Source organism: Carlito syrichta, unplaced genomic scaffold (assembly GCF_000164805.1).
Source record: "Carlito syrichta isolate Samal-C Ts95f unplaced genomic scaffold, Tarsius_syrichta-2.0.1 Scaffold301920, whole genome shotgun sequence".
NCBI lineage: Eukaryota > Metazoa > Chordata > Mammalia > Primates > Tarsiidae > Carlito > Carlito syrichta.
The window spans coordinates 2,806-14,429 of record NW_007246016.1 but is presented as its reverse complement, the minus strand read 5'-3'; the positions used below and the strand labels follow the sequence as shown (position 1 = coordinate 14,429).

Here is an 11,624-nt window from a genome sequence, read left to right as displayed (position 1 = left end):
GCTCACCAAGTTGCCCAGGCGGGTCTCGAACCCACGGGCTCAGGCAATCCACTCACCTCAGCCTCCCAAGGCGTGGGATTACATGCTGAGCTACCAAGCCCGGCTATTTCTATTATTATTACATCGTAATGTATAATGAAATATATAGTCTCACAGCCTTAGCTCCACCTCAGATCATCAGGCATTAGATTCTCATAAGGAGCGTACAATCTAGATCAATGTAGATCCCTCACGTGTGCAGTTCACAATAGGGTTCCCGCTCCTATGAAAATCTGACACCGCTGCTGATCTGACAGAAGACGGAGCTCAGGTAGTAGCAGAAGCAATAGGAAACAGCTGTAAATACAGATGAAGCTTTGCTCACTTGCCCACCTCTCGCCTCCTGCTGTAGGATCCGGTTCCTAACAGGGCCCAGGGGTTGAGGACCCCTGCCCTGAGCCCTTACTTCTTTCCCAAACCAACTACACTGATCCCAGGGGTTGGGGTTCAGGAGTATTATGGTCAGGTCAGAGGCCAGGAGAGGGAGAGTGAAACGCGATTACCCAGGTGAGAGGATACCAAAGAACAAATTCAGCCTGGCCTCAGGACCTGGCACGGGGTGACTAGGAGGAACTGATACTGGACCATGGTTTCAGTGGCCTTGCCCGCTGCTGAGGCCTGCCCCAGGGACCGTGGGACTTTGACGCTGAGCTGTTGGAAAGAGGGCGTTTCCTGACAGCAGCCCTGGAGGTCCAGAATATCCTCACACCTCCTCCAGGGAAGGCCCACAGCCCATGAATTGATTCCTACCTTTTTTTTTTTTTTTTGAGTTGGAGTCTCACTCTGTCGCCCAGGCCGGAGTGCAGTGGCATGCTCACGGCCCCTGCAGCCTCGACCTGCTGGGCCTAGGCGATGCTTCCACCTCAGCCTTCCAAGTAGCTGGAACTACAGGCATGCGCTACCATGCCCGGCTTATTTTTTGATTTAATGTAGAGACAAAGTCTCACCAAGTTGACCAGGCTTAGGCAATCCTCTCGCCTGGGCCTTCCAAAGTGCTGGAATTACAGGCTGAGCACTGCACCTGGCCGATTCCCGCTTTCATTTGGAGCTGTTAGATCCTCAGTCTCCGGCAGTGAGGCCAGCATGAGGTCTTTGAGTGACAGCACCCTTCCTCTAATGCAGCCTTGACTGGTTTCCCAGTGTCCTCACATGAAAGGTTGTATGTCTTCCCCCTAGCCTTTGTCTTTTCCAACTCAAGAGTGTTTTGGCCTTTTATCACGTGGCAGCCCCCAGCCCCAAATTCAGGTTATTTTAAAAAATTTTTATTTATTTGTTTTGAGTTGGGGATCTTGCTCTGTCACCCAGGCTGGTGTGTGCAATGACACAATCACAGCTCACTGCAACCTTGAGCTCCTGTTCTAAAGCAATCCTCCCACCTCAACCTCCTGAGTAGCTGGGACTACAGATGTGTGCCACCATACCCAGCTAATTTTGTAAATTTTATTTTTCTGTATTTCAATAGCATCCGGGGTACAAATTGTGTTTGGTTATATGGTTGCATTGCAGAGTGGTGAAGAAGCCTGGGCTTTAATTGTACCCACCACCCCCACCTGTACCTGATAGGTCATTTTTTTTTTTCTTTCATCCTTCCATCACTTCTCCCTTCCCCTTTCTGAATCTCCAGTGTTCATTACACCATTCTCTATAATTTTTTGGCAAGATGAGGTCTCGCTGTGTTGCCCGGGCTGGTTCTGAACTCCTGGACTCAAGCAATCCTCCCACCTCGGCCTCCCAAAGTGCTGGGAAGCTAGGCATGAGCCACTGTACCCAGCCCAGATTCAGACTTTTTAGGGCTGGGAATCTGGGGTTCCTCTGACATGGGCCAAAGGTTATAGCCCTAACACAAGGGCCATTTGGAGTTAACAGGAGCCCCTCAGCAGGGGAGGACACCTGAGGGCAGCCATTGGAAGAAGGTGGGAAATCTCCCTGGGTGCCCCCCCTCCAGAAATCCCTCTGACCAGCAGAGGAGGTCAAGAAGGAGTGTGAATCCACATGATTCCTTGCGATCCAGGATGCACACATTTTCACCCCATCCCCACCCCGCCCCCCAAGATGGAGTGTCAAGAAGGTGGCAGCGAGGCCAAATGCCCCACAACAGTGGGAGTGGATGAGGATAGAAAAAAGACCACAGGAAATTGTTTGTGATAGCAGTGTCAAGCCAGTGAGGAAATGGATTAGAGAGGAAACCTATGTTGTGAAGAGAAGAGCCTTTCCTCTCTTGAGTGTGGAAATCATAGACACTTCTCTTATATGTCAGTTTTGCTCTTTATCACTTGCCCTCTGGGACCTCTGGTTTGGATGATGTTGTACGCGGAACACAGTTAGGAGAAAGTATGGGCCCTGGGAACTCCTAGCCGGACAACAGAGAGCAGATGAGAGAAGGGGGAGGGGAGCCTCCGCCTCACAGCTGGGCACCAAGCCGGCTTTGGGGGGTTGAGTTTGGGAGCGATTTGGCTAGAACCTGTGCAGAGGCTCAGAGTGGGTGGCAAATGTGGTGGGGAGACAGGAACAGGGAGCCGCTGTTCCCAACTGCAACAGAGAGTGAGTGTAGGCTATGGTTCAGAGAAGCAGAAGATGGTTTGAGCATCTTTGGACAGAGCTCTCCCCACCCTGGCACTTCCAGCACCTGGAGAGCTGTGTCCGTCCTTCCTTCCTTCCTTCCTTCCTTCCTTCCTTCCTTCCTTCCTTCCTTCCTTCCTTCTTTCTTCCTTCCTTCCTTCCTTTTGAGTAGGAGTCTCACTCTGTTGCCCAGGCTGGAGTACAGTAGCACACCCACGGCCACTGCAGCCTTGACCTGCTGGGCTCAGGTGATCCTTCTGTCTCAGCCTTCCAATTAGCTGGAACCACAGGCATGCGCCACCACTCCCGGCTAATTTTTTTTAAAATCTATTGTGGAGGCCGGGTTTGGTGGCTCAGCCTGTAATCCCAGCACTTTGGGAGGCCGAGGGGAGTAGATGGCCCGAGCCTGCAGGTTCAAGACCAGCCCGGGCAACTTAGTGAGATCTTGTCTCTACAATAAATCAAAAATTAGCCGGGTGTGGTAATGCGTGCCTGTAGTTCTGGCAACTCGGAAATCTGAGGCGGAAGGCTCGCCGGAGCCCAGCAGGTCGAGGTAGCCGTGGGTGTGCTACTGCACTCCAATCTGGGTGACAGAGTGAGACTCCAACTCAAAAATAAATAAATATAAATTTATTGTAGAGATCAGATTTCTCCAAGTTGCCCAGGCTGCTCTCAAACCCTTGGACTCAGGCAATCCTCTTACCTTTGCCTCCCAAAGTGCTGGGATTACAGGCATGAGCTGCTGTGCCCAGCTGTGTCCATACTTGCTTTGGCTTTGTTTGTTTTTGTTTTTTTGAGTCGGGGCCCCATTCTGTCTCCAGGATGGAGTGCAGTGGCCCAGTAACAGCTCACTGCAGCCTCGACCTGGGCTCAAGCAATCCTCCCTTCTCAGCCTCCCAAGTAGCTGGGACTACAGGTGTGCACCACTACACCTGGCTATTTTTTAATTTCTTGTGGAGATGAGGTTTCGCTAAGTTGCCCAGGCTGGTCTCGAACTCCTGACCTCAAGCAATCCTCCCAAAGTGTAGGGATTACGGCGTGAGCCACCACACCCGGCCATGTAACCATGCTTTCGTCCTTCCAGGTGTGTGGACCAGAAGTTCCGGCGCTGTCCCCCACTGCCCACGACCAGCGTCATCATTGTGTTCCACAACGAGGCCTGGTCCACGCTGTTGCGGACAGTGTACAGCGTCCTGCACACCACCCCTGCCATCTTACTGAAGGAGATCATACTGGTGGATGATGCCAGCACTGAGGGTGAGGATGGAGGGGAGCCCTGAGGAGCAGGCTGGGGTCTCCCGTGAGTAAGGGAGGGCGGGTCCCCTCAGGGGACAGGTACCACCTCACAGCCTGTTGCCTGATGTCCCAGCTCATCATAAAGGCCAGGAGCAGGAAAAAGACAAGTGGGGGACAGGGAACGGGTCAACCCCATCCCCGGATCCCAGATGTCCTTCACATCTCACCCAGAGAGCTCTAAGAGCATTGCCACTTCGGCCTCCAAGACTCCCTTATGACTGCCAAGACCAACCCCAACCCAGAAATGCTGGGAGAGTGAGGCGGAGGGTTGGCATAGGCCTTTCCTTCTGAGCCCTGTCTGCTAGGTCACTCTCTACTCTGATGACTGCACTTCAAGCCTCTCTTGCTATAGGTGCTAACAGGTCAGTGAGGCAGCTCCTCAAACATCCACCCTTCCATTCCACAAACATCTACTGAGTACTCCATGCCTGGCTCTGACCCAGGCATAGGGGAGACCGTGACAAATGGAATGGATCTCGCCCTGAAAATGCCAGCAGCCTTCGTAGGCCACAAGGCCATTTACAACACCAAGTGCAGAGCCATGGCCGTAGCACACCTTCCACAGATGTGAAAGGTCTGGGCATGGAGCGCCAACACCTAGGAATTTAATTTCCAGCTCTGACCTTTCCTAGCTCTGTGACCTTAGGCAAGCATCAGGCCTCTCTGAACCTTCCTTTCCTCTTCTGAAAAGGAGGACAATTGACTCCCTTCCATGGTGGCTGAGGGATCTGAGACAGGTCATAAATGAGATCATTCATGTGCCCGAGTGCTTGGCATTGAGTAAGAGCGCCATGAGCGTGCACTTTGTTGTGTCCATTGTAGGGGAGCAATGCACTATGGGAGTGTGTTGTCAGGCGTGGCTGGGACTGGTCCAGAGTGGCCTTAAAGGAGGAGTGTCTGGAGAGAAGAGCAGACAGAGGGCATTCCCGTGAGAGAGCATGGCGTAAACAGGGCCTAGAGACAGGAGTGTGTGTGTGTCAAGGAGATCTGTGTGGCTAAAGCTTAGGTGTGTGGCAGGAAATGAGACAGTCAGGCCATGCTAAAAGTATTTAGAACGAAGTGAGGCATCACGGAAGATGCTTTATCTGAATGTGACCTTGTTTCAGAAGGATGGCAGCTTTGGAGGTGGGTAACTGGCAAGAAGAGAGGCAGAGGACCCAGAGACTGAACAGGGTTCTTATAGTCACTCAAAAGTGGGATCACGAGGCCGGAACTGGGGAAGGGACTGTGGGAGTGATGTATCCTTAGCCTGGGAGTGTCCGGAAGCTGTGCCCTCCCTCGCAGGCAGCATGCGGTGCCTGGGACTCTCCCGGGTGGCCCTCCTGTGCACAAGCTCCCATAACAAGGGAAGGAACTGACTCTGCGCTTCCCAGCGTAAGACCCTCTCCTGGCCTTCCCCCAGCCACCCTCCTGCCTCCGGGTTAGGGGTGATGCTGAAAGAAGACTAGGGCAGCGGAAGGAGGGGCTGGGCATGAGCACTGGTGAATTCATTTCTTTTTTTTTTTTTTGAGTTGGAGTCTCACTCCGTCACCCAGGCTGGAGTGCAGTGACATGCTCACAGTCACCCCAGAGTCGCCCTGCTGGGCTCAGGCCATCCTTCCACCTCAACCCTCCAAATAGCCGGAACTACATGTGCATGCTACCATGCCCGGCTAATTTTTTGATTTATTGTAGAGATGAGATCTTGCCAGGTTTCCCAGGCTGTTCTTGAACACATGGGCTCAGGCAATCCCCTCACCTCGGCCTCCCAAAGTGGGTTTACAAACTTGAGCCACCACACCCGACCAAGTTCATTTCTTTAGGAGCTCATATTTTCCCAGGGAAGACAGACACTTAGCAGTACTTACAAAGCAAAGACAAGCAAGTGTCCGGGATGCAGTGGAAGGGTCTGGTGGACAAGGAGTATGAGGTGAGGCTTCTGGAAAGGGAATAGCGAAGAGTTTGGAAGAGACGGAAGGAGTCTGAAAGTGGCCACTAGGGAGTCTCCAGAGTGATGGGGTGGAGGATGTGTGGAACGGGAGCTCATCTATTAACTGCCTGTCTCTCCGTCTGGGCTCTGATGTACCCCTCCTCCCCTCAGCCCCACATTACCCACCTCTTGGAAGCTCCTTCACCCGAGTCACACATGTAGTGAGAGTTCTCAACTCTTTTCACTTATCACCCATCACTTTGTGAGTCCATAAGGTACAAGTACCCAGGTGAGCAATTCCTCTGACCACTAGACAAGTGACATAATGCCAGGTTGGCACAGGCAGCATCTATAGGGCAGAGCAGGCCAGGGGTGGTGGCTCATGCCTGTAACCCCAGCACATTGGGAGGCCAAGGCAGGAGGATCGCTTGAGGCCAGGAGTTTGCGACCAGCCTGGGCAACATAGTGAGACCCCATCTCTACAAAAAATTTAAAAATTAGCCAGGCGTGGTGGTGCAGGCCTGTAGTCCTAGCTACTCTGGAGGCTAGGGTAGAAGGATTGCTTGAGCCCAGGAGTTGGAGGCTGCAAGGAGCTGTGATAATGCCACTGCACTCAAGCCTAAGTGACTCTGTCTTAAAAAAAAAAAAAAGGCAGAACAGCCTGGCCTAGTAAGGTGGAATTTGAAGTAGCCCGAGTAGCCCCTCTGAAATGCCTGCCCCTAGCAGGCCACCAGACACATTTTCACCTTCTCTCTGGCTGACTGTCCTTGTTGCCCTGAACTCTTTCCTAAGACCAGTTTCAGCATCTCTGAATCACCTGCCTGAAAAACCTAAACCAGTCATTCTTATTTTTCTGGGTCCTGGCCTCCCTTGAGAATCTGTTAACAGCTATTCCCCTCTAGCTAGAATAGTGCACCATTGCCCACAGTATGCAACACCCACATTTTTGCATGTAATTCTAGGGCATTCGTGGACCCTGTGGTAAACAGCCCACCCTAAGGGCTTCCAGGCTCTCGAGATACTTTAAGCAATGTCCAATTCATTGGGAAAAGGGGAAAAAACTCTCAGATCCATGGTCATAAATCTCTGCAGTCCACAGCAGGATAAAATTTCCTGCACGTTTGACTGTTTGATCAGATTAACCAGCTCTCATTACACACAGACAAACAAGGCTGTGTCTGCTGAAATACAATGTCCCCGCTCTCTGTCCTCCTCCCCGGGCACCCAGGAGCAGCCCTATGACCATGAGTATAAGGGCATTTGATACTGGGGGGCAGGGAGGCCCAGTGCTGGTGGGGGGTGGGGGAGGGCTTTTTCTTTCCCACCTCAGAGTCAGAACCAGGGCACAGACTTCATTTCTGAGTGGTCGTGGCCACAGCCAGGGTTCACTCGTGGTCTGGTGCTTCTCGGGCCTACCTAAATTAGAGAAAGAAAGAAAAGAGCACAGGCCATAGGCTAGGGAGGAACTGGGAGCTCTTCGTCACAGGAGTCACAAAGGGAGCAGCCAGTGCAAAAATCTGAGTCTGGGCATGGTAATGGGACAGAAGGAAGACAGTGTGGCAGAAAGGCAGTGAGCCAGGAGGCAGAGAGGGCGTGGGCATAGAGTAAGTTTAGGGAAGTGAGTGGGACTGCAGTGTGAGGCCTTCATAAGCGATGGGCAGTGTTAGGGTTTTCGTGTGTGTTATAAAATATATCATCCTCATCATTTTTTTTTTTGGAGGCAGGGTCTCACACTGTTGCCCAGGCTGGAGTACAGTGGCATGATCACTGCTCACAGCAGCCTTGAACTCCTGGGCTCAAGCAATCCTCCCGCCTCACCTTCCCAAATAGCAGGGACGACAAGCATGTACCACCACACCGGGCTAATTTTTTTAAGCTCTTGCTATGTTGTCCAAGGTGGTCTTGGAACTCCTTGTCTCAAGCGGTTCTCCTGCCTCCCAACATGCTGGAATTACCGGTGAGAGCCACCACACCTGTCCTCATCTTGACCATTTTTAAGTACACAGTTTAGTGGCATTAAATACACTCATATTGTTGTGCAACTGACACCACCACTCATCTCCAGAACGGTGTTTTCTCACACTGGGACTTTCTACCTGTTCAACACTGACTTCCCCAGTCCCTGGCCACCACCATTCGACTTTCTGTCTACAGATTTGATTACTCTAAGTAACTCATATAAGTGGAACCATGTACTATTTGTTATTTTGTGACTGGCTTATTTCATTTAGCATAAAGCCTTCAAGAACCCATGTTTTAGCATCTGTCAGAATTTTCTTCCTTTTCAAGGCGGAATAATGTTCCATCACGTGTATATGCCACATTTTTTTGTCCATTCATTTGCCAATAGGCAGTTGTGCTGATTCCCTTTTAGCTCTTGCCAATGATACGCTTATGAATGTGGGTGTCCAAATGTCTGTTTTGAGTCCCCATTTTTAATTCTCTGGGGCATATAAACAGAAATGGAGTTGCTGAATCTTATGGTAATCCTATCTTAAACTTTTTAAAGGAACCATCATACTTTTCCATAAGAAAACACCATGCTTTTGTTTTTAAGTATAATTTTATACTTAACGTGGTGGTGGCTCATGCCTGTAATCCCAGCACTTTGGGAAGCTGAGGTGGGAGGATTGCTTGAGGCCAGGAGTTCGAAACCAGCCTAGGAAACACAGCGAGACCTTGCCTCTACAAAAAATTAGCTGCGCATGCACCTGTAGTTCCAGCTACTTGGAAGGCTGAGGCAGAAGGGTCACCTGAGCCCAACAGGTCCAGCCTGGGTGACAGTGTGAGACCCCAACTCAAAAAAAAAAGACTGTTATTACAGGGACATTAGAGAGTTTGAATTGGCTCATCTGTATGTCCATGCACAGCTCTGGTGTCCTCAGTTCTGGGTCCTATGTCCACTGGTCTCAGGGGTGTGACCAGGGAGGACTTTCAGGAGGGGCATTTCTTAGGGGAGGTGTCTCACTCCCCCAGAAGGGCCTGAGGCCTCTGGGGCTCAGAATTCCCCAGTCCGTCCTCACCACCTGAGACTAGAAGGAAGGCGAGTCTAGAAGGAAGGCGTGGGAGAAGGGCTTTGTGGAGCTCAGGCCCCCTGGGGTTCACAGCTTAGCGCCCAGCAGCCTCCCACCGCAGAACCCACTTCCTGTGATGTTCTGTCTCTGGGTTATCTCCTCCACCGTGAACTTCCTGTGAGCAGAGTGAAGAGCATTCTCAGGGGAACTCTCAGTCACACTGAGAAGGCTGGGGTTCCTCCCTTAGTCCTGTAGAGTCAACACCTGGGGCTGTAGCTGGGTGATGAGTGTAAGAGCTCCTTGATGGCAGGCCCCTCCCTGCCCAAAATAGCAACCCTAGTACCTGCGCAGAGCATTGGCAGACAATTCTGAGTCCTGAGCTGAAGCTAATTTTGACTCATGAGGTCTGGGCACTAGAAACGAGAGGCCTCATTCCTGGAGTAAGATACAGCCCCGCTCCTCACCAGATGACTGCCTGAAGATTCCACTCGAAAGTCAGCACCATGTCAGGAATACCCATCTACCCAGGAGGACTGAAGAAGAAAGAAAGAAAAGCGGGAAGTTCCAAATTATAGAGCTTTCCTTCCCCAAGGCACCACTCTCCAGGGCAGGGACCACAAACAGCGTGAATAAATCCCTTTCTCTCCCTCTCCCTCCCGGGGTCTTACCTGGAAACGTCCTTGCTGAATGGCCTCCCTGCTCCTGGTTTTCTGTCACTCTGAGTCTTGGTCTTCCCCTCTGTAAACATTGGGGACAATACTCCCTGTTTCACAGAGTCGGGACAATTTGTCCCCCTTTCACAGAGTCGCGAGCCCTCACAGAGAAGATAAAAGTCAGATTTGGAATACGGTATGTTCCAAGATGGATGCTTCAGGCTGGAGCTACTTACTGTTGATGCTCCAAGGATTTCAGACTACATAACAGGGTCATAAAGTGTGCCCCCACTCAGAAGGAACTGGAAGTCTCAGTAGAGACACCCTCCTTTCCAAACACTATCCCCACCCTCCTCGAGTTCAAAAGGGCTACCCCCTCCCCACAGGCCCCCCAGCCCCGCACCACCGCTGGCAGCCCAAGGATCACCTGCCCAATAATCGCCCATTCCCTGACCAGCCTTTGCTCCCTGGGTGGTATGTGCCTTAGGACGCGTGAACACACCAGCCAGGCTCACCGCTGTACCCTGGTCCTTAGCGCGGTGCCTGGCCCAAGGTAGGCCCTTGGTGCACATCTTTTTAAAAATATATCATCAGGCCGGGCTCGGTGGCTCAGCCTGTAATCCCAGCACTTTGGGAGGTCGAGGTGAGTGGATTGCCTGAGCCCGCCAGTTTGAGACCAGCCCAGGCAACTTGGTAAAAGCACGTCTCTACAATAAAATAAAAAATAGCTGGGTGTGGTAGCGCATGTCTGTAGTTCCAGCTACTCAGAAGGCTGAGGCGGAAGGATCACTGGAACCCAGAAGGTCTGGGGTGGCTGTAAGTGTATGTGCCACTGCACTCCAGCTTGGGCGAAGGAGTGAGACTCCAACTCAAAAAAAAAAAAAAAAAGGTGCTTGGGCCAGGCACAGTGGCTCACGCCTGTAATCCTAGCACTTTGGGAGGCCAAGGTAAGAAGATTGCCTGAGCTCACAGATTTGAGACCAACCTGGGCACCTTGGCAAGACCTCATCTCTATAAATAAATTTTAAAAATTAGCCGACTGGGCTCAGTGGCTCAGTCTGTAATCCCGCACCTTTGGGAGGCTGAGGTGAGTGGATTGCCTGAGCCCGCAGGTTCGAGACCCGCCTGGACAACTTGGCGAGACCTCATCTCTACAATAAATCAAAAATCAGCTGGGCGTGGTAGCACACGCCTGTAATTCTGGCTCCTCGGATGGCTGAGGCGGAAGGATCGCCGGAGCCCAGTAGGTTGAGGCTGTGGTGGCCGGGAGCAGCCACTGCGCTCCAGTCTGGGTGACAGAGTGAGACTCCAACTCAAAAAAAAAAAAAAAATTAGCCAGACATGGCAGCACGTGCCTGTAGTTCCAGCTACTTGGAAGGCTGAGGAGGAAGGATCACCTGAGCCCAGCAGGTCAAGGCTGCGGTGGCTGTGAGCATGCCACTGCACTCCAGCCTGGGCAACAGAGTGAGACTCCAACTCCAAAAAAAAAAAAAAAGAGCTGCTTGGCATGTTTCAACTTAAAGAACAGGTGGGAAGGTGATTCAGAGGATTAGAGCAAGACTTCTTGCTGCAGTTCCAACAGGCAAGAAATTGACATTTGTGTGTGCTCTGTCTTTCAAACCTACCACGAAGGGCCTGGGAGACACGGCAACCACCAGTGTGAGGAAGTAGAGGCCAGATTCGCAGCTCTGAGAGACGATGGCTGAGAGGGTAGAAAGACTGAAAGAGGCATCCAAGAACCTCTGTCAGAGTTGGTCCCTAATTTGACGATAGCTGAGAGGGTAGAAAGACTGAGAGAGGCATCCAAGAGCCTCTTTCAGAGAAGTTGGTACCTAATTTGAAACCAAAGAAACACAACTCTGAGGTGCTGTCCCAGACATTAGAGAGGGTGTCCAGGTAAACAGGATCCCATGCTGCAGAGCCAGTGACCCAGCCAGGTGGGGTTGGCCACAGGCAGGGCTTTGTCCTTCCGCTCTCCATCCTCCATCTCCCCACCTTTGCTTCTGTGGAGTGGCTTAGAGGCGGTAAGTGTGAGGGGGTTAAAATTCAGGCCTTGGCCAGGCTCGGTGGCTCAGCCTGTAATCCCGGCATTTTGGGAGGCTGAGGTGAGAGGATTGCCTGAGCCCATGGGTTCAAGACCGGCCTGGGCAACTT

The 11,624-nt window shown here is 51.8% G+C and overlaps 1 protein-coding gene across 1 annotated transcript in view; it reads left to right on the top strand.

The window, feature by feature from the left end:
- LOC103257972 (polypeptide N-acetylgalactosaminyltransferase 6-like) overlaps positions 1–11,624 on the top strand; it is a 15,158-nt gene that overhangs the window by 1,024 nt on the left and 2,510 nt on the right. Inside the window, exon 2 of the mRNA XM_008055675.2 lies at positions 3,683–3,855. Coding sequence (XP_008053866.1) covers positions 3,683–3,855 — 173 coding nt within the window. The remainder of the gene's footprint in view (positions 1–3,682; positions 3,856–11,624) is intronic.